This window comes from Xiphias gladius, chromosome 15 (genome assembly GCF_016859285.1).
Source record: "Xiphias gladius isolate SHS-SW01 ecotype Sanya breed wild chromosome 15, ASM1685928v1, whole genome shotgun sequence".
NCBI classification, from domain to species: Eukaryota; Metazoa; Chordata; class Actinopteri; order Istiophoriformes; family Xiphiidae; genus Xiphias; species Xiphias gladius.
Window position 1 is genome coordinate 1,412,884 of NC_053414.1, and position 25,977 is coordinate 1,438,860.

At 43.6% G+C, this 25,977-nt stretch overlaps 2 protein-coding genes across 4 annotated transcripts; one reads left to right on the forward strand and one right to left on the reverse strand.

The window, feature by feature from the left end:
• Positions 1 to 389: 389 nt before the first annotated feature.
• On the forward strand, positions 390 to 16,820 carry klhl18 (kelch-like family member 18). 3 transcript variants are annotated; one of them, XM_040145826.1, is made up of 11 exons: positions 390 to 501; positions 1,941 to 2,142; positions 3,366 to 3,496; positions 6,118 to 6,258; positions 6,992 to 7,190; positions 8,771 to 8,931; positions 9,907 to 10,043; positions 10,153 to 10,375; positions 10,468 to 10,572; positions 11,687 to 11,798; positions 13,901 to 16,820. In XM_040145826.1, exons 2-11 carry the CDS (start codon positions 2,014 to 2,016, stop codon positions 14,285 to 14,287), a joined length of 1,725 nt encoding a protein of 574 aa, XP_040001760.1. In that variant the 5' UTR covers positions 390 to 501; positions 1,941 to 2,013; the 3' UTR covers positions 14,288 to 16,820. The 3 variants fall into 3 exon arrangements, with proteins under 3 accessions (XP_040001760.1, XP_040001762.1, XP_040001761.1); XM_040145828.1 differs by lacking the exon at positions 6,118 to 6,258; XM_040145827.1 differs by lacking the exon at positions 390 to 501 and having other exon boundaries at positions 1,924 to 2,142.
• A 2,045-nt stretch (positions 16,821 to 18,865) lies between these two features.
• bfsp2 (beaded filament structural protein 2, phakinin) lies at positions 18,866 to 25,726 on the reverse strand. The gene is made up of 7 exons (XM_040146387.1): positions 25,286 to 25,726; positions 22,574 to 22,656; positions 21,594 to 21,750; positions 20,101 to 20,265; positions 19,884 to 20,012; positions 19,562 to 19,803; positions 18,866 to 19,365 (listed from the first exon to the last, which is right to left on the reverse strand). The coding sequence occupies exons 1-7, from the start codon at positions 25,724 to 25,726 to the stop codon at positions 19,263 to 19,265; spliced, it is 1,320 nt and encodes a 439-aa protein (XP_040002321.1). The 3' UTR covers positions 18,866 to 19,262.
• Between the last annotated feature and the right edge of the window lie 251 nt (positions 25,727 to 25,977).

Genomic DNA, 25,977 nt, shown 5'->3' on the forward strand with positions numbered 1-25,977 from the left:
TGGACCCGGGTCTCGTCCGAACTGGGAGTTTATTCAAACAAACACAACGACGTTCAAACCACCAGAAAATTTATAATGAGGCTCATGTCTGAAAGCAGCTGAGACTGATTGAAGATGCTTGTTGCTGCGTTCAGGGACACTCTGAGTTTTGTAAAATGATGAGCAGGTTGGAAACAGATTTGAGCTGAAACCTGAATCCTGCTGTGGTCCAGATGTTACTTTGCCTGTTTAGTTCCACATCAGGTGTTTTTTGCAGCCAGACAGCAGAAACATCTGAATGTTTGTCCTCTGACTGTCGTTCCTGAACGCAACACACCATCACAAACCAAACTCAAGCCGACTTCAGTCTGTCCAGATGGGTTAATGTTTTCCTGTTGAAATCCAGCAGGTTTTGGTGACGTTCTCTGAATGCTGTTGGAGCGTTTGAACATGAAGTTTTCATTTGATTCATCAAACGTGGATTCTCCTCAGAGAAGAAGAAAGATGCTTCAGAGGTCGAGGGTATGTTCAGGTGTTCTTCAGGTTTTTGAAGGTCAAACACCAAAATATGTGAATAAAACCTTTTCTTTCGTTTTTTGTTTTTTTTTACAACAAACTTTTCTTCTGCTGTTTTATTCGTTTGAAGGTGCTGTTTGATTGGCTGACAGTTTTAATACAAAAATCCATTTCATAATAAAATAACATAGAAAAAGCTTCATAACAAAGACGTTCGACCTCCTCTCCTTCTCTCTTACCTATTTGATCACCTAAATCCGGTTTGTTGCCAAATTAACTTTACAGTTTAATGTAAAAAAAAAAACAAAAAAAAACTATAACAATTATATTATTATTATTATAACAATTATCAGTGTTTAAAGAAATAATCACAAACTTAAAACTTGGTGCTGTATTTGATGACTTCATTCAAACATTATACTTTTTACTCCTTGATCACCACACTCATAAAAAGAGGTTTTCTGTTTTCTTACAGTGTGAAATAATGTCTCAAGGATTTTAGAAATATTTGAAAAAAAACACAGCAGAATATTATAATCCACATTTGTGTTAATATTTTTTCTGCAGAATAATTTTGCTCACAAGAAAATTCATTATCATGCTACTCAACTACACTTTAGAGGAAATATTTTACTTTGTTCTGCATTAGAGGGATCTGACAGCGGAAGTCCTTTTACAGACCCAGATTTTTCATTAAATACATATGAAGTTTATAAAATGGTGCTTTGTTATAAATTATAATACAGTTTATACAACTACAGCTGAAACAATTAGTTAATTTATCAATTAGTTGACTGACAGAAAATGAATTGGCAACTCCTTTGGTAATGTTTGAAGTCAATTTAATCCCTAATGAAACTAACCATGAGTCCCAGTCCTATAGCAGTCCAAACTAGCTCCACTTCCAGCAGCTGCAACAGTAAAATGCTGTTGACACATTAATCCACGAATTATTAATAATCTAATGATATAATATGCACTATAATAGTGTCACATTCAGTCAGTTGTGACGTTCTACTGCACTAAGTACTTTTACTTTTGATACTTTACATTATCCGGAATATAATCATATACGTTTAGTTAAGTAGCATTTTAAATGAAGGACTTTTACTTGGAAGAGTATTTTTACAGTGGTATCCGTACTGTTACTTAATTCAAGAATTTGAGTACTTCCTCCTCTTCTGATTGATTGTCGCCAAAATACGTTATTCAGTAACGTTAGACTTTAATTTTGAATGTCAAACACCAAGGCGGAAGCTCCAATCGCGTTTGTTGTTATTGTCGCGCAAACGTCCCATTCGACGCTCCCCGTGCGACACACACACACACACACACGGTGCACTAATAACGATGATGGTAAACGTCTGTACGGTCTTTACTTTTACAGCCGACAGGGTCTTTTATTCTGAAAGCTGAAACCTGCCCGTGTTTCCGTCGGCTTCCAGGACGTCACGGCTCCTGGCTGTGTACGGCGGCTCGGAGTGGTCAGTTCGCGCCGCTCCGCCGCTCGTGCTGACGATGGGAGACGTTCTTTGCGAAGAGCTCGAGGATTTAGTTCATTTCTCAGTGCATGACCTGCCGACACGGGGGTATGTCGTCATGGAGGAGATCCGACGTCAAGGGAAACTCTGTGACGTCACGCTCAAGGTAAGAACCGACGACGCTCGAGGCTGAAGTTAGCCTGCCGGCTAACAGCTAGCAGCCCGTCAGGAGGAAGCTAGCTGCAGCTTAGCTAACGGTGCTAACAACATGCTAACAGTGGTTAACAGCGGCTGCTTAAGACGATGACCTCACAGTCCGTTTACACGGACTAGTGACGTCACAGGCCGTTAACATCGGCACGGGCAGGAAAGCTGACAGAGCTAACCTTTGACCTGCTGCCGCTGCCGAGGAGCCCTGAAGCAAGGCAACAGGCAGACTGCTAGCTGAACTGGGGTTGGTCTGGTGATCAGTGAGTTGACAGTTGCTGGTTGCAGGTGCAGCAGCGCTGACTTAATGCGCCTCAATCCGACCCTCTCAGGTCCGTGTATGGAGCAGCCGGATTGTATTCCTGACCCGACTACACTGTCAGAGGAGGAGTCCTGATCCGCAGTGTCACACTCAGAGTAACAGCAGAGCAGGGACTCATCTTGCATCCATCAACCAGCTGAAAGGCACATTTTGGACTTAAATTAAAGATACAACAAACTTCAGAATAAAAACTATTCATCAAACGTGTTTTGACTTAAAGTGTCAGTTTGGTGAAGCTGGTTCAGAGTAGATCCTCCATGACTGCAGCACAGGGACAGTCTGATCACAAAAATAATGAGAGAGAACACATGAGCCGAAGCAGTCGCATTAATTAGTCGATTATTTGCATTTAAACACTTGATAGGATGTTTGAGCACGATTTCTTTTTTTGTCAAATATCAGCTGCAAACAAGAATAAATCTGACACTGATTTGATTTACAGTCACTGAACATCTTGACTGTCTGCAAACAAAATTTTCCGTCATCAGTAAGAGATTAGTTTAGAGTGCTCATATTGACAGACCTTACAAAGATCTTCATAGTAAAAGATCAAATAAGATCATCAACAAGAAAATGAAACGATGCATCCCCTGCCACTAACGCATGTTAAACCTGATCACATGGAAGTGATGAATTCACCTTCTACTGGTACACAGCTGCTTAAACGTCATGTTACAGTTACATGCAGATCTGCTGCTGCTCCAGGTTAATCCTCTTAATGTCTCAGGATTAAATCTGATGAATCTGCAACTGATGAAATAAAACCCGCAACACAGTAAGAGCACTGTGCAGGTGAATACAGTTTATATTGAACCGTTTACAGGTGAGAACACTATAATATTTCGTTGTCCTCTCTGCAGGTCGGGGATCATAAATTCAGCGCTCACCGGATTGTTCTGGCAGCCTCCATCCCATACTTTCACGCCATGTTCACCAACGACATGGTGGAGTGTAAACAGGACGAGATCCTGATGCAGGGCATGGACCCCAGGTAACCACAGACCAGCACAGATACCCACAAACCAGGTCAGGTACCCACATGGGGGGGTGCTACTCTGCCAGTGCGACTCCGGATACAGCTTAATGCGTAGCTGTGTTGTATTCTGTGTTTTCTGGGGTCTTATTGTATATTTTGTGTTTTTGTCGAGATGTTAACGTCGACACTGTTACATTTAGCGTCCCTCCGTCTTATAATTGCCAGTTTATGTCACGTAAACGGACTCTGCTCGGGACCGGCACAGCCATTCGCCACCAACCCAGGTAGGCTCGCCTACTCACGGGACTATCTGTTCAAGCTGAGCCGCCTTCACCCAGAGTCAGATCCCTCCTCACTAATCAGATAACTCTGGATTTACTTTGAGGAGAAACAGCGAAGTGAACAAGAAGGAAATGAGGGTCTAGAGGAGGGATACGGAACAGACTGAGGAGAGGGGGCAGCCGACTGCCTTTACCTACCATCAGCCCGTCAAATGTCCGATTACCACGAAACAAGACTGAGCAGTGATCCATACTCATGAGGTTCGACTTGGACTACCAGCAAACTAGTTTCTCTGTTTTACAGAGACATGGTTCTCTGAGGTTGTAGATTTTCACCTGGATGGTTTTAACATCGTATGCTTTGATCGAGATGCAAGCAGAACACGGAAGTCGATTGGGGGCGGGCGCTGTATGGCTATCAACAATAAGTGGGCGACAAACTTCACGGTGAGAGAGACCGAGTATCAGAAGCACTATGAATTGATGACTATGTCCTTTAGATTGCACTATTCACCTCGGGAGTCCTCCCAGATCACCATCATTTTAGTGTATGTACCTTGGCCTGATTTCACACTAGCTGCTGAGGACGTAGCTGATAGTTATAACAGAGCTGACAGTCAGACCGGTAAACAACCAGTTTTTCTACTGGGGGATTTTAACATCAACAACAGCACCACACATTTGCCCAGTCTGGGACAATATACAATAATGCCCATCAGAATCCAGAACATATTGGACTTGTGTTATGGCAACATTCCCAATGCATTTATCTCAAAACTGCACCCCCCTCTTGGTCGTTCTGACCACGTCATTCTGTTCCTGCCAAAGTACAGGTCAGAGCTGAAAAGAATTGTACCTGAAGCAAAAAACAAACAAGTTTGGAATAAAGAGGCCATTGAATCACTGAGGGAGTGTTTTGAACTGACTGACTGTGGTTTGTTTTTTAGTGATTGTGATGGCGATCTTAATTTACTGACCAATCCGGTGACCTCTTATATTTCATACTGTGAGGACACTGTCAGTCCCACCAAACAAACAACTCTTCTTCCAAACATCAGCAGTGGGTCACCACGGACATGAAAATCTGCCTGGTTCAAAAGAGACGGAGGTAAACTCAGGATGTGGGAATTGGAGAAGGGTTCAGAAGGAAGGCCAAGTTGGCCAAGATCCACCACAAAGACAAGGTGGAGCAGAGATTAATGTCTGGGCCTGCAAATGAGGCATGGCAGGGGTTAAACCCATCAAGATGGGTAGAGCCCCCAAAATCTGCAATGATTGAGTGCCTGGACCGCACCTCCTTTGCAGAGCAGCTCAACATCTTGTAAAGGCTGTTTAACAGCTGCAGCACATCCACTGGACCCTCCCCAGCCCATCCCACCAAGCTCTCACCATAGATGAACATTGGGGTTTCCACCACGCTGGGTCAGTGCCTTCTGGACTGTTCCAAGCCGGTGGAAGAAATCCACCATAATCCCTATCCTAAAAAGACACATTTAGAGCCTGAACGACTACAGGCCAGTTGCCCTGACATCGGTGCTGTTTAAATGATCGGAGAGAGTAGTGCGTGACCACCTCGCCAGCATATTGGCAGAGAGACTGGATGAACTCCAGTTTGCCAAGGCAAAACCCGGGGCTAGAGGATGCAAGTCCGACCCTTTTAGCCACTGTCTAAAAGGGTTTTTTTGTCACTGACTTAGCACACCCCCACACTAGGATTTTATTCACGGACTTCTTGTCTGCTTTTAATAATGTACACAGAAACACCTTACTGCACCGCCAGGTGGAGCTTCAGGTCAACCTGACACCGGTTTTATGGAATAAGTCGTTTTTACAGGACACACAACAAGTGCTTGTAAATGGTTTTAAATCCAGTAAATTGATTTCTAAACATGCTCCACGGAGCTTGAGAGAAACCGGGACCCCTCTCACCCCCTCCACCAATCTTTCCAGTTACTGCCATCAAGTGGACGAGCTCTAACCTGTGTGACATTGTTCTTTTTGATTGTCTTTCTGACAGTTTTTAGTTCCATTGTACGTGTGTGTGTGTGTGTGTGTGTGTGTGTGTGTGCGTGCGTGCGTTTCGAATTGTGTTTTGAATATGCACTATTTATCTATTGTTGAGCCTTGTCAAAGGACAATTTTTGTTATTTTGTGACAGACAAAGTTATATTGTATCTTGAATCTTGAATACAAGCACAGGATCTCGGATACCAATATGAGACCAACACATGTAACTCTATACCAGTCTGAAACCAGTACAGGTACCCACATTCCAGTATGAGAGCAGCACAGGTATCCACATACCAGTCTGAGACCAGTCTAACAGCAGTCTAACCAGTCCCTCTCTCCTTGCAGTGCTCTGGAGGCTCTGATAAACTTTGCGTACAGCGGCCACGTTGCGATCGACCAGCAGAACGTTCAGTCTCTTCTGATTGGCTCGAGTTTCCTGCAACTGCAGAATGTTAAAGACGCCTGCTGCTCCTTCCTCCAGGAGAGGTCAGTCACCTCAACTCTGAAATACAAAAACTAATGGAGCTTCGAACGGGATTTGGTTGGAAGCATGTGGACGAATTAAGAGTGGACCCGAGGTTGGAAATATAACCAGGCTCTATTCAAAAACCGCCATATTTTACAGCCGTGCGTCAAATTCAGAATGATTTCTAAAAGGAAAGATGAAGTGTCTCCTAGTGTCACTTTAGAACTCTGACAAACCAAAGATCATTACAAGGTCCATTTTAGAAGCTGTTCTTGAGCTTTCAGTCATATCACTTGATTTTCATCAGTAGATTGAGTAGCCTGTTATTCATGGAATAGTAGATGTTTAAATTTCCAGTTCTTCTGAGTACTTCAATGACTACTCTATTTTTGCTTGAAAGTTCATTCCTGATTTTGGAAACAGCAGCCAGCAAAACAATCTGACATCAGGGTCCATTTAGTAGCTGTTCTGGAGCATTTGATCAAATCACATGATCTTTGTTTCCAAGGTCAGGAATGAACTTTGAAGCTCAACTTTAAAACTCCTTTATTTGTTCATTTAAGCAATTGGAATTGGTCACAATGGATAAAAGATAATCACTTGTCTACAATTTTCAATTATCAGTTTAATTATTCTACAATAATTCTACTTCTGCTGATTTGAATTCTACTGCTAACACGGTAACGTATAAATTTTAAACCCCTATGTGCTGTGAGTCCTGACCCTGTCTGTCTCCTGGTCTGCGGTGTTCAGGTTACATCCGAAGAACTGTCTGGGCGTCCGTCAGTTTGCCGAGACCATGATGTGTACGACTCTGTACGACTCGGCTAACAGCTTCCTCCACCAGCACTTTGTGGAGGTTTCTTTATCGGAGGAGTTTCTGGGTCTGAGGACGGAGGAGGTGCTGGAGCTCGTCGGCTGTGACGAACTCAATGTTAAAGCAGAGGAACAGGTGAGATGCCTCACCACACACCATCAGAGAGAAACACACCTGTCAGTGAAACTACCTGCAATGTTGACAGAGCAGGTTCACGTAAAAAAAAAAAAAAAAACAGTGCCTCATTTTCCCGAAAGCGTCGTAGCACTAAGATGATCATAAGATCAGAAGCATCGTAACTGAAAAAGGTTTTAGAAGTGATGGTGGATTAACGAGTGACTCCTGCTCGCTATTTTTGCTCTTTTCTTTTAGTGTGAACACTGATGCTCCCTGTGAAGGGAAACAAAGTGTTTGTTGGTAAAAGTTTGTTTGTATGTTCATTTACAGCAGGTCTGATGCAGAACAGCAGATCTGCAGCAGACTTATGAAACTTTCAGGAATCCTCACTGCTTCGTTTTAGGCTTAATGTCAGTTTAACAGTTACATCTACCTCGAGCAGCAGATCAATCAAAATCATAGTTTACTTTCTTAAACGGTCTTCCGCCCAGTAACATGAATTATAAAAGGCAGACTGACTGTTTAATGCGCACGAGGGTTCATTTTCATACTGAACGATTCCAAGTAAAAAACATCTCTTTGTGCCGCTAACAAGTGTAAGAATATTTACATGCAGAGCTGTATCGTTACTGAACAGCGGAGATTATAGACAGTTAAATACGTGCCGTTACTTTAAAGTTGGTTCATCGGTCTCTTCATCACCACAGACGGTCACTGTTTAAAAGATCATAATGTTGTGAGCTCGCTCTGATTTAAAAGTGTTCACAGAAACACTTGTAAGACTGATCGTTAACAGGAAACGTGGCCCTGGACCTGCTGAGTCGAGTGTGTTAGATGAGGTTGTAACGCCTCATCTTCCTTTATGACACAGTGAATTACAGCAGCTCAGGTGAGTCAGCAGCTGTCACCTCACTGCAGGGCCAAATGCTCATTTGTCACTTGTTTTTCACATTATCAATTTGTTTTTATTCACTAATGAAAATTGTAATACATTTTGTCATCAAAGGTCATTGTTTCATTTAGTTTTAGTCTCATTTTCATCACAGAAAAAAGGTTTCCATAGAACATTTTTTGTCACAGATTTCATGGATGAAAATAACACTGCTTTATATTGTTGTTGTTGTTATTATATCTAGAGCCCGAAGAATACAATGTCCTGATAAACTGGCTGATCTGATCAAATTTGAGAGAGATGTTTGAGTTCATTTACAACCATTTTCTTCTTTACAGAGTTCATCCAGCAGAGAGAACCGATCATTTTTACACTGTAAATGTCCCAAGCAGATCTCAGTAACTGTTCTTTAACAAACGCAAATAAAGATCCTTAATGAACATGTTTGTTTTTGTTACATGTTCGTGTAAGACAAGACTAAAGTTGCTAAATTCAAATTTTGACCTCATGGTGGCACTAGATGAAAAGTCAGAGTGTCACCAAAGTCAGTAGGATTTCTCCTTTGGGCATCGTGAATGTCCAAACCAAATATCATCACAATCCATCCGGTATCTGTTGACTCATTTCAGTCTGGGCCGACCAACTTTACCATCCATAAACCTGTGCAGGTGTTTGAGGCGGTGTTGGATGTTTGTTACCTGTGCAGGTATTTGATGCGATTCTGGCCTGGGTCCATCACGACCGGGACCGGAGGGAGTCTCTGCTGCCAGAGCTGCTGTCGAAGATCAGACTTCCTTTGTGTCGACCTCAGTTCCTGTCAGACCGAGTCCAGCAGGACGAACTTGTACGCTGCTGCCATAAATGCAGGTGAGACAAAACGAAAGCCCACATTTTTTGTCACGAATCTTCTCTGAGTTGGTTCCAACTCTGCTCACCTCACTATCAAACCTGACAGTCGCTCAGCTCACCTTCACCGTCCCTGAAACTTGACGTGAAAACTAGATAAACTCATGTCAGTGGCTCTTTCAGTACGGAAAAGGTTGCTTTGATAAACGGTGGTACAATTTTGGATCCAACAACTTATTCTAAGTCCTTGCACACCTGCTCAGGTGTTCTCAGGTGTTCCTTACTACTCAGGTTAAGCGTGGGCGGAGCTATGTTGGCAACCAGGGGAGGTCACCAGACTCAGGTCTTGATATCTCAGAAAATTTTGCATTTGCAGCCAAGAGTGATTTCACTGTTTAATGAATTTAGCGTAATAAATTTGTTCTTTGTAAAAGCCAATAGTGGATGACAAACCTCCACTGTTAGAAAATAATCAGAAGATAATGAAAATGATTGCTCCATAGTTTCTCTACCTCTGTCTTGTGTGATGTAATGGGATTTTATGTTTTAACTGCTTACACCAACTGTAACCAACATATCGTTGATTTACGTAAATTAATTTCCTGCATTGTACATGTGCTACTTTGCATGACACAGCCTTACTCCTCTCAGCTTTTTATCGTCAGCGCTTTCACGTTTTCACCCGCTTCTCTTCTAGTTTTACATGGTGTTTGTTTTATTGTTGTTTTAATGGCTAATTTAACATCTGGCTAAGGGTCAGTAGTTAAACTTTAGCCTTTTGGTCAGCACTGGCACATTTACAGTGATGCTGATCAATGTGCATTGTCCCTGGCAAAAAAATTATTAAATAAAAAATAAAATGTCATCAGTGTTTGGGTGATATTTCTGTCATTTCTATTCACTTTCATTTTATGTTGTACTTGTTCAGTAGTTTCTCTCTAAATGAACGTAGAATGTGTTAAAGTTTAGTTCTGAGTCTGCTGTGTTTCCCGTCAGAGATCTGGTGGATGAAGCCAAAGATTTCCACCTGATGCCAGAGCGTCGTCCTCACCTTCCCCCCTTCAAAACTAGACAGAGGTGCTGCACGTCCATCACGGGACTCATCTATGCCGTGGGAGGACTCAACAGCTCAGGTACGCCGCTCACCTGTCTGTCACCTGAAGCAGAAAAACTGATGGAGCTGATGTGGGACTAGCAAAGAGCGACCATCGCAGCGAATGACGCTCTTTTTTTCTCCTCCAGGTGACTCCTTAAATGTGGTCGAAGTGTTCGATCCGATCGGGAACTTCTGGGAGCGCTGTCAGCCAACGAGGACGGCGCGTAGCAGAGTGGGCGTGGCCGTCGTTAATGGGCTGCTGTATGCCATTGGTGGATATGATGGCCAATCGCGGCTGAGCACAGTGGAGGTTTACAACCCGGAGACGGACAGCTGGACACGGGTGTCGAGCATGAACAGCCAGCGCAGGTCTGATCAATGCTTATCAATAGTGATCAATACTGATCAATACACTGGTCCTGATCTAACAGAAGAGAAATAAAACATGCTGTCGTCAACAGCGCCATGGGAACGGTTGTGATTGACGGACATATCTACGTTTGCGGCGGCTACGATGGAAAATCATCTCTGAACTCGGTGGAGTGTTACTCTCCAGAGACCGACAGGTGATTAAAACCCCCTTACAACAGGGGTCAGTCATCCGGTTCATCCAGAGGCCCGGTTTTTGTTGTATAAATCTGTTCTGGCCAAATTATATTACTTACCTGGTTTATTCATCTCGTAACTTTACGAGACGTAATTGCAGCTCCACACACTGTTCCAACATCCTGTCTGTCCTCACGTTGGTCAGAATGTGATGTGACGAAGTCGCATTTGTTGGGTCGTACATGAGCCCTTTATTTACATTGTTACCTACAGCAGATGAACGATGTGATGCAAACTGCAAAAAAAAGCTTCCTAGAGGAAGATTGCAAGCTGGTAAACATGGATGTAAACAATGAGGAAGGTAACACCTGCAACCTGCCTGTTAGAGCTCAGGGCGTTTTACTGAGAAACACTGTATGTAACCAGAAACTTCGGGGCAGCCATCACTAAGGGCAAATTTTATCTTACAATTACCCTTTAACACACAAACAGGATTTTAAGGGAATAATTGAAGAAAGATTCATAAAGTACTTAATTATATTAAGGCATTTTTAATGAATCATGCAGGGCTTAAGTAAAGGGTAACAAATCCTTAAAAATGACAAAGTAACATGAAAACAGTCTTTTGATTAATATCTTAAAAGGAGGCTAATTTTTTTTATCTAGTTTTTACCTTTTTTTTAAAAAATTGATAATCCACATGTAAAAACTCCCAAAAGATATTATAATCCAGTTCAGGGGTTCACCCAAATTTGGGGTTAATAAATGGATAAATTAATTAAGTGTAATGTATTAAAGGATCTGTTTATTATCTTCATGATTTCAGGGGTTTTTACTCCTTAAAACCCTGTAATTTACTAAAAAAAAAACACGAAAGTCATCCCTGAATTTTCACATTAAATAAAAAATATGTCCTTTTAAGGTAGAAGTTTAGGAGATATTAAGTTGTTTCCCCCCCTTGTTTTTTACACACTGGAGTCTTGGCCTGTAAACGTCTGTTTGTTTGTTTTGTTTTTTTGTTTTTTGTAGTTTCTGCCATTTTATTTTTTGGCCTGTTCTCGTCTTTGTTTTATCATATGTTGATAAAATCGTACCATAATAATGTTAATTATTGTAACGGCTGCTGTTGTCCAGGTGGACGGTGGTGACGGAGATGAGTGCGAGTCGCAGCGCTGCAGGTGTGACTGTGTTTGACGGACGCATCTTTGTCTCAGGGGGCCATGACGGTTTACAGATCTTCAACACGGTCAGTTTGATCATTGAGCTCAGGTAGAAACAGATCAGTTTAACAGTTAACGCACACTAACCGATCAGTACAACAGATCCCACAGTCCAAAGTCACTACATGATCCTGAGCCTCAGCTGACATGCAGGATAACAGACAGAGAAAATAATGTCCTGTGAAACAGATTCAGAGTTCTGTGATGGATGAATAATAGAAGGGAATTTCTATCAGACAAACTACAAACAGTCAACTTCACCTTCTTTACTCTGAATATCGGTCAAACTGTCAGTTTCTATGAATAAATAATACACAATTACTGACACAAATAAATGGCTGTAAAAGATGTATTAAATTACTTCCTTTTATGTGATTGGCCTATGGATTGTTGTGATGATGATTATTTACATATATTAGGGCTGGGCAGTATATTGACTTTTTTAAGGTACATCGATATATTTTCAAACAAGCTATAGGATGAGACAATACCGTTTACAGTGTATTCAGAAAATTTTCAGACGCCTTCATTTTTTTCACATTATATGTTGCAGTCCAATGCTTAAATCAGTTAAATTCATTTCCCATCATTAATCTAAACTCAATACCCCATAATGACAAAGTGAAAACAGAATTTTAGAATTTTTTAAAAATTTATTAAAAAGGAAAAACTGAAATATCTGATTGACATAAGTATTCAGACGCTTTAGTCCGTGCATAGTTGAAGCACCTTTGGCAGTGATTACAGCCTCGAGCTCTGCACACCTGGATTTGGGGGTTTTCTGCGATTCTTCTCTGCAGATCCTCTCGAATTCTGTCAGGTCTGACGGGGACCGTCGGTGGACAGCCATTTTCTGGTCTCTCCAGAGATGCTGGATTGGGTTCAAGTCCTGGCTCTGGCCTTTTTATTTTAGCATTAGGCTCCAACATCACAACGTGAAAAAAGTGAAGGGGTCTTGTGACATCTCACATGTGGCTTTGACTTACCCAATTCGTAGAAAATACCGAGATATGACTTTTTATTCCATATTGCCCAGCCCTAAAATACATAAACCTACATAGAAATAGAGTAGCCTTTTTTGTGCAGACCTTTGTTTTTTAGTAAGATAGTTACAACCCACAACGTCTTATGATTGTTGCATGTCATTACAAATAAACCCCCCTCATCTCAGGTCACTTCTCTACTGTCGGCTACATGTATCTAAAGAAAACATAAAATGTCGAAACTAAAATTCCCAATATCCAGTAAAATCACCTGAAACAAACCAACATTACAACAGTTCACTAACGTCACAGTCCTCAAACATGTCCTGCAGATAGAGAGAGACGACAGAGGTCATAAGCGTGTCATTATAAATTTATCCTGCAGGCAGACAGTTTTTACTACTGTGCATTAAATACAGACAGGATTACTCCAGTCTATATTAACATTTGTATAGATTTGTATAGTTAATATGATTTTCTTTTAAAGTCCCCTCGTTAGTTTCCATCTTTATATATTTTCCCCAAATGTTTCTTCTTGTCTGGATGAAAAATGTCTGACTCTGAATTCTGAGTATCAGTAGTAGTATCAGTAGTAGTATCAGTAGTAGTATCAGTAGTAGTAGTAGCAGCAGTAGTAGCAGTAGTAGCAGCAGTAGCAGCAGCAACAGTAGCAGTAGTAGTAGTAGTAGTAGTAGTAACCGTAGTAGTAGTAGTAGTAGTAGTAGCAGCAATAGTAGCAGCAGCAGCAGCAGCAGTAGTAGTATTAGCAGTAGTATCAGTAGTAGTAGTAGTAGTAGTAGCAGCAGTAGTAGCAGTAGTAGTAGTAGCAGCAGTAGTAGCAGTAGTAGCAGCAGTAGTAGCAGCAGTAGTAGCAGCAGTAGAAGTAGTAGCAGTAGTAGTAGTAGCAGTAGTAGTAGTAGCAGTAGTAGCAGTCATAGTATCAGTAGTAGTAGTAGCAGTAGTAGCAGCAGCAGTAGTAGTAGCAGTAGTAGCAGTAGTAGTAGTATTAGTATTCACTCAAACACAACTTCCTTGTTGGATCTGATGTCAGATTTTATTCTGAACTCAAGTCTGTTTATTTTTCTGTTCCCTTTTTTTTGTTTCTTTTTGTGTATTTGCCTCCCCACCCTGCCCCACCCCCGCAGATGGAGTACTACAACCACCACACCAACCGCTGGCACCCAGCAGCGGCGATGCTGAACAAGCGTTGTCGTCATGGGGCGGCGTCTCTGGGCAGTCACATGTATGTGGCGGGGGGGTACGACGGGTCGGGGTTCCTGAGCGGGGCGGAGGTGTTCAGCTCTGCCTCGGGGCAGTGGAGCCTCCTGGTGGCCATGAACACTCGGCGCAGCAGGGTGTCTCTTGTGTCAACGTCAGGTCGTTTGTACGCTGTAGGCGGATACGACGGACAGTCCAACCTCAGCTCCGTGGAGATGTACAACCCCGACACCAACCGCTGGACCTTCATGGCCCCCATGGTCTGCCATGAGGGGGGGGTCGGGGTAGGCTGCATTCCCCTGCAGCCTGCCTAACCCCGCCGATCAGAGGCTGAGGATCGATGCATTACTGCCGGCTGCAGGCGGGGAGGCAGCGCCCTCAGGTGGCGATCACTGAGCTTTATCGGTACAACGGCCGGGCTCAGACTCGCACACTGACGCCAGGCCTGTGGGATTATGGGTAAAAACTGTAGAGCTAGCCCGCACAAGCTAGCCGCTAGCATTGTGCCGTTAGCGCGTGTGGACCGATTAATGATAAATATTGATTTTATACTTGATTGAAACGACCAACCAGAACTTATTTCCTCTCCAAACAAACAAACAAAGCTGCTGATTTGAAACACTTTGACTGCTCTGATCCATTTTCTGGGACCACGTTCACTGGACTGTTTTATTGCTAATCTTTAATTGAAGAGTGTAATCCACAGACAGACAGGAAGCAGAGATGCAGACACATGAAGAAGAAAGACGGAAAAAATATTGAGGAATGAAATAACATTTAAACTAAAAACCCAGAGCTGAATTCTCCACAGAGTGAGACATCTGCTCCTAAGCCGGTCACAGAGCAGAGTAAACTCATGTCAGCGCCCCCAGCAGGCTGCAGAGCTTACTCCAGTCTGACCTGTGCTGGACTCAAACCCGCAGAGTCTGTCCTGATGGTGGCATGTCAGAAAACTTGATGAGTATTTAACATCCAAAGGTTCATACTTTGGGGAGTCAGAGAGTTTTAGTCTCGAGTCTGTGGAGCGCCAACATCTGCGCGGCGGAAAACACAGTTGGATATGATTCAGCGTGACTCCCACTTCCTGAGGATATCATTATCTCTGATGTCCCTCCAGAATAAAGCTCTAGAAATCCACTTCGTAATCAGAGGAAAAAGAGGCTGCAGAACTCCATTCAGAATCTTGCTGTTTTTAAGTTTCCTTCAGTATCACAGTGATCCAGTGACAGTTGTCTGTACACCCACGGCTATGCTGCAAACAGGAGCTGACCACAGATATTTCAGCAGCTTTAATTGAGACGTTTTGACTGAATGGAAACAGATATAGGCTTAAAAACTGGGGCTCAAAGGCCCTGTTCATACTTGGTATTAACATGCATCCTGGGAGATCCGACCACAGGTGCACGGCTCCAAGTACAGGTGACGCATTGAGGACACCAAGTAATAGATCCAGACTGTATCGTTTTGATTTCTTCTTCTTCTTCTTCTTTTATTTTCGGGTAGACTAGGCACAGGAAGTGCACCGCTGCCTCCCGCTGGTTAAAAACAACAACGCATTTGGTCTCTGCAAACACAAACGAGCTACGTGTTTATTTGCACATAGAGCGGGAGGCGTGATCCGATCACAAGACGCGTGTTAATGCCAGGTCTGAACAGGGTCTGAGAGATCAGCAGACCTGAGCTGCAGCTACATTACAACAAACTTGTGATGAGCTGAGCTTTTACAGGGTCTTGTTCTCCTGATGGTTTTAATTTATCTGTCTACATGTTGGTGTTGACATGTTCCCATCTGTCAGGTCAGTAGAAACATTTTGGACTGATGAAAAAAGACGGGATTAAAATCACTGAGCAGAGCAGGTGACGTTACAATCCCTCCTCCCACACACACACTCACACAGAAATCCAGTCTGAATAGAGCTTCAGATAGATGATTATTTATTTCATAATATCCTAAATAATGATTTCACATTGAACAATTTGAAGCTTCACACAATCTGTCAGTTTAAATCTAAAACTCAGTCACATCTGCAGGAGAGAGTTTAATAAAACACATTAAATCCTCAAAATGTTGTGTAGTGTTTATAAACCTGCTTCTTTTCCACCATCAGATTTGATTTGTTGTCATGTTTTTAACAGCTGAGACTGGAGAGATCCACCTCAGTAACTCAGTCAAGTCATTATAGTTAATTAATGGTCTAAAATTAATGCATCATTAGAAATTATTATTAAAGTGAGTCGACCTGGAATCTGAAAGAAATCCTCACGAAATCTTTTTAATAAATTGATTTAACGTTTTATTAACTTTTGTCAAACTTAAGAACAGTAAAACATTTTTAACTTAGAATAAAAAATAACGTCAAATACTGTATGATACTGTGTTTTCAGTAATAATTAGTTATTTAGTTGCTAAATTCATTAAAATTGTTACACATTTTTTGCCACTTTAAATCCACTGGAAACTTTCCTGAACTTTCAGCTGGATTCGATGGCCTTCCTCAGCAGATGGATTTTTCCGTTGTCATGGAGACGGTTCAGTTTTTACTACGTGACTAGCTCCATTTGCTGATGAAAGACATGAGATGCGGCTGAAAGCGCTGAAAAATGAAGAATTTTTTATTTCCAAGGTCCAGAATAAATCTAAAACCTCAGTGTTATATATTAAATATGTTTTACGCAAAACTAATCTGATGAATTCATAGTACAAAAATAAACATACATTTAAAGTTGATATATGATCATTTTAGTGAATTGTTTCAATTTAAAGCACTGTTTTTATTCAGTTGGTCCTCTTCAGCCTCCGAACATTATCAGTGATCTTTAGTTTTATTTTTATTGATTAAGTTATGATTTAATGATTTAATAATCTGATTTCCTTCCTGAGAAGTTTGTGGATCATTAAAAAGGGAATTTGCAGATCGGTGAATCTGTTGCTGTTTCCTGACTCAACTGTCTGATCATTCATTAAATAATACTGATAATAACAGCAATGGACCTCAGCAGTGTTGATGTGTGTGATCAGTGAATGTTATTAATTACTAACCAGTTTAACTACAACAGAGAAATCATCAGGAATAAAATGATACAGAAGGCTCAAGCAGAAATCCATCAACAGACTAAATAATGGTTCATTGAAAATATTTCAATAAATTGCAAATTTCAAGAGAAAAGGGAAAAAAATCATCTCCCACGTGATGTTGTCGATGTCAAATTAATTAAATTCAGGCCAAGTTAAATATTGTATGAAATTTGGCCGAAAATGTTTTACAGTCAGACATTTTTATGAATCTGACTAAGTGATTTGAAATTAGGTTTCTGTAGAAATTAGTTTGTGATTCACTGATTCTCTTCACAGACATCACGATGTATTAATAAGATTTAGGGAAGATGGTTTCCGGCCTCGTCAAGAAGATTTGAAGTTTTTGAACTTCAAATTTTTTAGCACTGAACAGATCAGATCGTGGCCGACACAAAAATGTTCCAATATCTGTTTGGTGTCCATCAGTGTTTATTAAAACGTTTCACTTTTGGAGCCAAAATTAAAGTTTCAGGTGAGTGTGAACTTGCGGTTATGAAAGAAACCAAACTGTGTGTAAAAAGGCAGGATTCTACAGCCTCCTGAGACAATTCTATCAGGGATAAATGAAGAGTTTGACCAGCTGAGATCACGTTAGAACTCCTTTATTGTCTCATTGAACCAGCAGCAGTTTTAACAGATAAAACATCATCATCCTCAACGTCCGTGTTCATTTAAAAATATCAAAATAATGCAGTTTATCCAACAGAAAATCTAAATAATGCCGATGTTGGAAGCAAATAGATTTCACTGTGACCTGCTGTGATATCATCAATTCAGCATGAAACAGCATGCAGGTAAAACACACCCGATGTCCTTCAAACCACCCGCAACTCTGTGTCCTTGGAGTGTGTTGGGTTTTTTTCACCCTCACATCCAGCTCGATTGAAACTTCTGCACACAGTTCTGTTGAAGAGGACACAACTGACCCCGGTCCTCAGTGTCCCACAATCCTTTGTGAGTTGATGACTAGTTTAACGGTGGGTTCAGGTGATCGTCGTCAACTCACAAAGTCACCGCCTTATATCTCCCAGATGCATGTCGAGATGTCGATGTCTCCCGGGTAAATCCACCACTGGAAGTGGACCAATGAAAACGTCCCTGATGCTGCGTTCAGGTCATATCTGAGTTATTGTAATTACGAGTTTGTGACCTCAACCTATATAATTACACTTGAGAAACTGAAAGCTTTGATGTATCTGACTCTGCATTCAGTGTGATTGAACCAAGTTTAGTGAATGTGGTTACCCAGCTGTCTTGTAAACATGGGAATCTTTCATTTCTACCATCCATCACATATGACGTGAATGCAGCATAATGAAAAGACTATCCAGTTGCATCGTGGGAAATGTAGGAGTCAGTGTTGTTTCACATTCGAGACTAAAGCACAGAGAAGTTTTCAGGCTTCAGTCGTCAGGTTGTGTCGATCTGATCAAACTGTGACCTTAACCTGGTGTTTGTTATTCTTAAAGGAAAATTCTGGTATTTTTCCACCCGGATCTTATTCTTATAATTCTGTCTACTTCGACTTAGGGTCATAATAACTAACTGCACTCTCTGTCCTCTCTCGTAGAGTTTCAGTAAACCGGACTCCGGTCAAACATTGTATGTCGAGACGAGCAGTGTGAGCCTCTGAAAGCTTCCACATAACCTGAAATCATTCGTCTCTGAGTCCAGATCAAACACGGAAACTGTTTTTCACTTCAAGACGCTGCAGCTTTTTCTGTCTGTAGCAACAAAATAAACTTGACTCAAACAGTCGGGATGCGGAGCCAGTAAGGAAAACGTTTTTCATAAAGTCGCAGTTTGACTGGTCAAAAAATACTGCAATTTTCCTTTAACAGTTGATTAGTTGGGTCTGATCTGGGGCTGCACTGCTCCGGAACCCCAGAACGCCTTACAGCCTGGTTCTGAGGCCCTGTCCTGGGAAAGGGTTTACCTGAGGACCTCTTGTGTTATCTCCAATACGTTACAGTCACATTCAGCTGTTTTATCAGCAGAAAAACACTCCACTGCCTCATGTTGATCACTGCCTCACACTCTGGACTTCCTGCCGCAGGTTCTCCGTATCATTCACACCTGCACACATCACCAGGTAGAAAATCCTCCGGCAGAGACCAGTTCAACCTTACAGAGTCCACATCTGTCTGAATAAACACAAAGATCCAGAGAGTCTCTGCTGGGCTACAGTCTGCTCCTCAGATCCTCCAAAGGGATCACTGTCCTTGAGGACCTGGAGGTCCCGAAGTGTCAGTCCTGAAGACTGGAGCAGCAGAGGCACTGGCAGCGCCCTCAGGCTCTGAGTGCAGACCTGAACACCTGGACAGGTAATTTAATGAATGAATTCAATGACAGTGATTGTGACAGTTACAGTGCAGATGCAGGAGCTTTTAGATTTTCATATCACAGGATGTTAAAGATCATGACGTGTTTGTGGGTTGATTTAGTATTTTGCTGCTGCTGTTGTCGGTATTGTCATTGTTGATGTGAGTGTCGGTGTCCTGCGGTGACTCACAACGTGTCGATGGGCTGGAAGCGGCTCTCCTCCCCGTCCAGGATGCCGTGGTACATGCCGATCTCCTGCTCCAGACGCTGCTTGTTGTTCAGCAGCGTGTCGTAGTCGCGACGCTGCTGCTCGATCTCTCCGTGTACGTCGGCCAGCTCCGCTTCCAGCTTGGCCACCACCGAGCCCAGGTTCTGCAGCTCCATGTCGTGCCAGTGCCGGGCGTCGCTCAGGGAGTTCTCCAGACCTCGTTTCTGCAGACAGACAGCCTTGAGACCATGACATGTTTCTGAAAGTAGTTACTGATCAGGTTATCGATCGGTGTGCGTCTCACCAGCGCTCTGATGGACTCGGTCTCGGCCTGCAGACTCTGGATCTTACAGCCGGTGTCGTTACACTCGGACTTCAGCGCCTCCACCTGCTCCTCCTCAGGACTCAGTCTGCTGCTCATGCATTGGGCCTCCTGCGGCACACACACACCGAGACGTTAAACACACCTTAAAGACACAGCCCGGCCTGTGTGGACGCCTGTGCAGGTGAGTCATCCTCACCTTACACTCCAGCTGGTAGCTGTCGGTCTCGGCTCGGTTCCTCTCCGTCACTTTCTCCCAGTGGCTCCTGATGTAGTCCAGGATCTGGTCCAGACTGGTCTCTATGGGAGCATCGGGTTCGTCCACCTCGCGTCCAGCCATCTGACTGTAGAGGACTCGAACATCCTGGATTGACAGACAGACGGGAAGTACGCAGGTCACATGACTTCAGCTTGTTAAAGTGACATTTCACTGATTTTACACAAAGTTCAGTTTATTCTTCATGAGACAAAATTGAAAAGTCGGCAAAATTTTAAAATCCTGAAACTGTTCAAAATAAATTGGTGACAAACGGACTCTGCTGTATGGCGCCTGAAGTGTGCCAGTGTAATAGTTATAGTGTTAGTGTCTAATTATAATCAAGTAATTAAAAAAATATATATATGTGGCAACGTCATACAATAAAGTGCCATTTAAAAATGCACCGTAAAACTCAAAGTGAAACAAACAAAGAGTTCATTAAATCTGCCAAAACACACTAGAAGGGCACACAGCAGAGCGCAGACCTCTGCCAAGGCCATCGTCAAACAGCACACTCCAGACTTCAGAGGAAAAAATTCAAATTCCTAGTAAATGATCCCGATCTGCCCCAAAAGGTACCGGGTTGTTCTTCTTCGTCTTCAACAGACAGACAGACACTGGGCTCATTACTGACAGTAATAAACTATAACAATAATACGTTTCGTTATTTAATCTTCAAATGATGAGTTGACATTTTTTAAGAGATTAGAATACAATTATAAACTGAATAGAAATAACTCGTTCAAAATTAATTTTAAGAAGCTTTTCAAATCTCCTTTTGTTATAAAGTAAAATGTAAAAGCTTTTTAAAAATCAAATTCATCAACTAAAGACTATAAAGCAGTTGGTAAATATAATCTTTTTATTTTTGTGTCTTAAGAATTTTTTTTCCATTTAGCTTTTTGTCATATCTTTCTAGTTATAAAGTTCCCTTTAATTAAATTTGATTCAATTATTAATTTATCATTAATAGACAGAATATTGAAAGCCAATTTAACAATCTTTTACTTTGTCTACTAAAACACAAACATTTCTTTTTACTGAATGTTATTTCATTGTTGCTAGAAATTTCAAGCCTTTATAAAATTAATTTTGCAATTCCTTTTGAGAAAATAAAAAATTGAATAGTTAGATAGTTATTCAATTCTTTTAAATGATTTTTTTTCAGTTAGTTATAACGAAACTACCTAAAAGTCTATAAATGTTCCAATGGCACACTCCTGACTCCATACAGTGGCTCCACCCCTCCGATACTTAACTTATTGAATGTGTTGAGACCCTGGATGAAACTATGTCTGTAGTGTTTAATGTTAATAAAAAACTTTTAGTCTTATTTGTGTTAAAATACTGAGGTTTTTAACCTCAGTCCATTTTTCTGCCGAGCAGACATCTGAGGTTAAATCGAACGTTTTTTGAACAGAGTTTGGTGGGACCTGCTCGTGGTTGTGCTCCAGGTTGCGTAGCTCAGCTCTCATGTTCTCCATCTGCTCCTCGAGCTCAGCTTTCGTCAGGTTGGCGTCGTCGATGACTTTGTACAGAGAGCTGATCTCTTCCTCCACCGCCTTCCTAAACGGCTGCTCATTCTCGAACCTGCATGAGAAAGGTAGACGTTATTCCTCCTCCTCCTCCTCCTCCTCCTGTCTGCCACCTCCCTCTTTGCACGGTATACACACTTGGTCATGTTTCAGGTCTGTTATGATGACATCTCCAAACCTGTGACTGTCAGGAGATAAGAAACTGGTTTCTTCTTCATGCATCTGTTGCTCTGTCTTTAGCGGAGCTGCAGTTTAAACTGGTTTAACGTAAACCGGCTGCTGTGTCCCGTAGAATCACGATTGCTATCACATCCGAAGATTCACTGCTGCTCGTTTCTGCGCACAAAACGCCGACGCCGAAAAAAGAAGCGATGTTTGCAGTGTGGGCTGCATTTTGACTTTTACAACAATGTCAAGGTCCAAACCACAGAAGAACTTGTTTGTGTCAGAGAGAAGTCTCGTTCTGTCTCACTCCTCCTCCTCCTGCCGGGAGCTTCATCAAAAACTCTGTCCTGATCTGTGCCAGGACTGGGTTTAGTCCTAGTTTAACTTTCAGTTCGATTTCTAGGAGTGATTCTGACACGCTTGATAAATACAGGCCACCGTGCAAATTCTGCTGTGCTTAAAACCCTTAAATGTTCTGGTTTGTCTGAAGCAGCTGTGAGGTCAGAAAACCAAACCAGGATCAGCAGACACAGCGAGAAGAAAAGGGTCGATTCCTTGTGCGCCAGTAGACTTGAACGCACCAACAGGCCTACGGGCCAGGGTGTAGTTGGCACCAAATCCAGAAACTTATTAGAAAGTATCATCTTAACTTTGCTTATGTATTTCTTCATGTGTGTAACGTGTGTGTGCGTGTGCGCGGTGAGACCTCCCACCTGTCTTTGAAGTCCTCCGCATTGGCCTGAACGTTCTCCGTCTGCAGCATCAGACGAGCGTTATCCAGGATCGCTTCACTGACCTGTAGAAAACACAGGGAAACAGAGAACTGAGAGCAGCTCCAGCCAGCAGGGGGCAGCACACACACGCACATTGTTCCGTACATTTACATACAGTATAAACACACAGTCAGTTAAACCTAACCCGGTCTGATCCGGTCCTGTATAAATCCCCCTCCATGCTCGTCCTAAGGTCCAGTTTGTGTTGGCTCACCTGCAGGGTCACGTGGAGGACAGAGTATGTGTTGTTGTGTTACACTGACAGGTGTTTCTGTTATTTTGTCCAACCTGTTTAGAACAATCAGAGCGGGATAAAAAGTTTGCCAGCTGTTGCCGTGGAGACGCTGCCGTCAATCACACAAACCACATCCACGCCGTTGAAGCAGATTAACCGAGTGTCTGACTGTCAATAACTCAGGGTGTTTTTCTCAGCTGTTCCTGGATTATTGATGACTGATTACTGATGATTGATTATGTGACGGATATTTAATGTTGTAGAGAAGTACTTTGGATTCTTCACTCATGTTAATCTCTACCTGGGGATTCATCTTCTCAAAACAATGGCATGCTAATGATACAATAAACTAAAGATAAAATCAAATCAAAGTTGACACCAGGTGTCTCAGGGTTCACCGCACGTGTCCTGGATCTGGTGTCTGGTGGAGCACGTTGTTTCTCTACTGCCTGGGGACTGTGGTTCCACGGTGTGGGGTACGAGCAGAACTTACCATACCGTTAGAACGGAACGTGGCCGAACACGGCAGACCTAAACCACCATATATAGTGTGAACAAAGCTTAAGGGTTCTTCAGAAACCTCGGACCCATCGGACTGTCGTTTAAACATAGAAGGTTGATTTAAATGGGACTCAAGGTTCATTGTGCTCACATTCTCACATTCATCTCCAGTTTCTACAGATCCTCCGCTTCTGTTTGCCAATAACAGGACACCTGAACACCGGCTACACGATGATCCCGCTGACCCCCCACCCCTCCCCCGACCACGGGACTGTGTGACGGCAGGTCTGCGGTTGTGACGGGAAATCGTCCGCTCATCATCAACCGTTAAGAGTCTGTGTGAGCCGATAATGGCTTTGGTAACCTCGGCAACACGAACGCACTTCCCCACAGGGGTTTGGGGATTCCCCTGAGACGTGAAGTGAAGCGGTTCAGACAGGTGGTGGATTCGGTACTTCCTCGTCGGACGGTGTGTGAAATGAGAGAAACGCCACACATTCATGGTCCTCCTGTAATGTTATGGTTACACTTTTGATCACATCACACGGTCTTCATCTGCTCAGGGCCTTTGCCCCGTTGTGACTCATGTTCCAATTTTGAATTACTGTCTGAGCACTTTAAGGACTTGCCGTCCATGTCGGCTCAAAAATCAGACCCTGACCTGACATGAGATTGGGACACTGCAGGACCTAAACTGCCACATTTCCATTTCATTAAACGACCAAAGAGGACAGGAGAGCTCTGGGGCCCCTGAGGGTCTGGGAGCTCATCGTGAGGTACCGATCCAGGACAGTCAAAGTGCTCCGTCTTAACGGTGGAGTTTGTTGAGGAGCGCGTCATCGTACTTTGTTGCATTAAACCTGCTTGAGGTCATTTTTGCACCTGATCCAAGTTGAGTCCGTGTTTTCAACCGTCTGCCTCTAATTCAGGCTGTTTCCGAGCCCCTCATTCATTCACTGCTTCGCTCATTCACTCGTTCACACAAAGGACGGTAAGAAAAGTCCGGGTTTTAGTCACTGACTCATGTTCATGTTCACTCCACCTGTCCTCACCTGTACGTAAATGTCCCCCCCTCACCTGTCCTCACCTGTCTGTAGACCACCTCCCTCCACCTGTTCTCACCTGTCTGTAGATGTCCTCCCTCCACCTGTCCTCACCTGTCTGTAGATGTCCTCCCTCCACCTGTCCTCACCTGTCTGTAGATGTCCTCCCTCCACCTGTCCTCACCTGTCTGTAGACCACCTCCCTCCACCTGTCCTCACCTGTCTGTAGACCACCTCCCTCCACCTGTCCTCACCTGTCTGTAGATGTCCCCCGTCACCTGTCCTCACCTGTCTGTAGACCACCTCCCTCCACCTGTCCTCACCTGTATGTAGATGTCCCCCCGTCACCTGTCCTCACCTGTCTGTAGACCACCTCCCTCCACCTGTCCTCACCTGTATGTAGATGTCCCCCCATCACCTGTCCTCACCTGTCTGTAGATGTCCCCCCATCACCTGTCCTCACCTGTCTGTAAACCACCTCCCTCCACCTGTCCTCACCTGTATGTAGATGTCCCCCCATCACCTGTCCTCACCTGTCTGTAGACCACCTCCCTCCACCTGTCCTCACCTGTATGTAGATGTCCCCCCATCACCTGTCCTCACCTGTCTGTAGATGTCCCCCCCTCACCTGTCCTCACCTGTCTGTAGACCACCTCCCTCCACCTGTCCTCACCTGTCTGTAAACCACCTCCCTCCACCTGTCCTCACCTGGCTGTAGATTTCCTCCCTCCACCTTTCCTCACCTGTCTGTAGTTGTCCCCCCGTCACCTGTCCTCACCTGTCTGTAGTCCACCTGTCCTCACCTGTCTGTAGATGTCCCCCCGTCACCTGTCCTCACCTGTCTGTAGACCACCTCCCTCCACCTGTACTCACCTGCCTGTAGACGTCCTCCCACTCCCTCCTGAGTGGTCCCCAGGCTCCGGCGCTGGACGCCTTACGGTCCAGACAGAGTCGTATTTGTTCCTCCAGCTGCTGGTTCAGTGTTTCCAGAGCTCTCACTTTGTCTCTGTACTCCATCAGGCAGCTGTTCAGTCCGGCTGCTGCTCCGTGACCCGCTGTGCGGTCCCCAGACCGTGGCAGGACCGGGGCTGCGCTGCTTCTCATTCCCTGTAGGAACACGCTGCTGATGCCCAGAGCCCGCCGGGAAACCCGCGTGCCCAGGGTGGAGGTGCCCCCAACTGGGGGGGCGGAGCCCACAAAGACTCCACGAGGGGCCGCAGTGCTAGCCGAGCCGATCCTCCCGCAGGAGGTGGTGGCTGGGCGCTCGGAGGACGGCTGTCCCAGGAAGGATGAGCGGCGTCGTGGAAGAGGCATGGCGCTCAGTGGCTCCCAGTGTCAAACCGCTCAGAGCCGCTCGCAGCCGGGATTTATGGGAGGACGGGGTTCTGGAAACATGGCCGTCTTTGTTCAGGACGTGTTTGTGTTGCTGCAGAGAGGATGGCTTTGTTCTCATGGAAACACAGAGTCTGATTTCAGCTGCATCAGCAGGGGGAGGGGTGGAGGGGGGGTCAGGAAGAGTCCTGAAACACACAGAGAGGTCACACACTGTATATAGACAAACACAT

Bases quoted from the DNA above. Each gene is read 5' to 3' on its own strand.
- klhl18 (XM_040145826.1), top strand. From the start codon at position 2,014: ATGGGAGACGTTCTTTGCGAAGAGCTCGAGGATTTAGTTCATTTCTCA. The intron at 3,497-6,117 runs GTAACCACAGAC...CTCTCCTTGCAG, and splicing joins ATGCAGGGCATGGACCCCAG to TGCTCTGGAGGCTCTGATAA. The intron at 6,259-6,991 runs GTCAGTCACCTC...TGCGGTGTTCAG, and splicing joins TGCTCCTTCCTCCAGGAGAG to GTTACATCCGAAGAACTGTC.
- bfsp2 (XM_040146387.1), bottom strand. From the start codon at position 25,726: ATGCCTCTTCCACGACGCCGCTCATCCTTCCTGGGACAGCCGTCCTCC. The intron at 20,266-21,593 runs GTCCCACCAAAC...CTGTCAATCCAG, and splicing joins TGGAGCACAACCACGAGCAG to GATGTTCGAGTCCTCTACAG. The intron at 20,013-20,100 runs GTGAGGATGACT...TGTGTGCCGCAG, and splicing joins GCTACCAGCTGGAGTGTAAG to GAGGCCCAATGCATGAGCAG.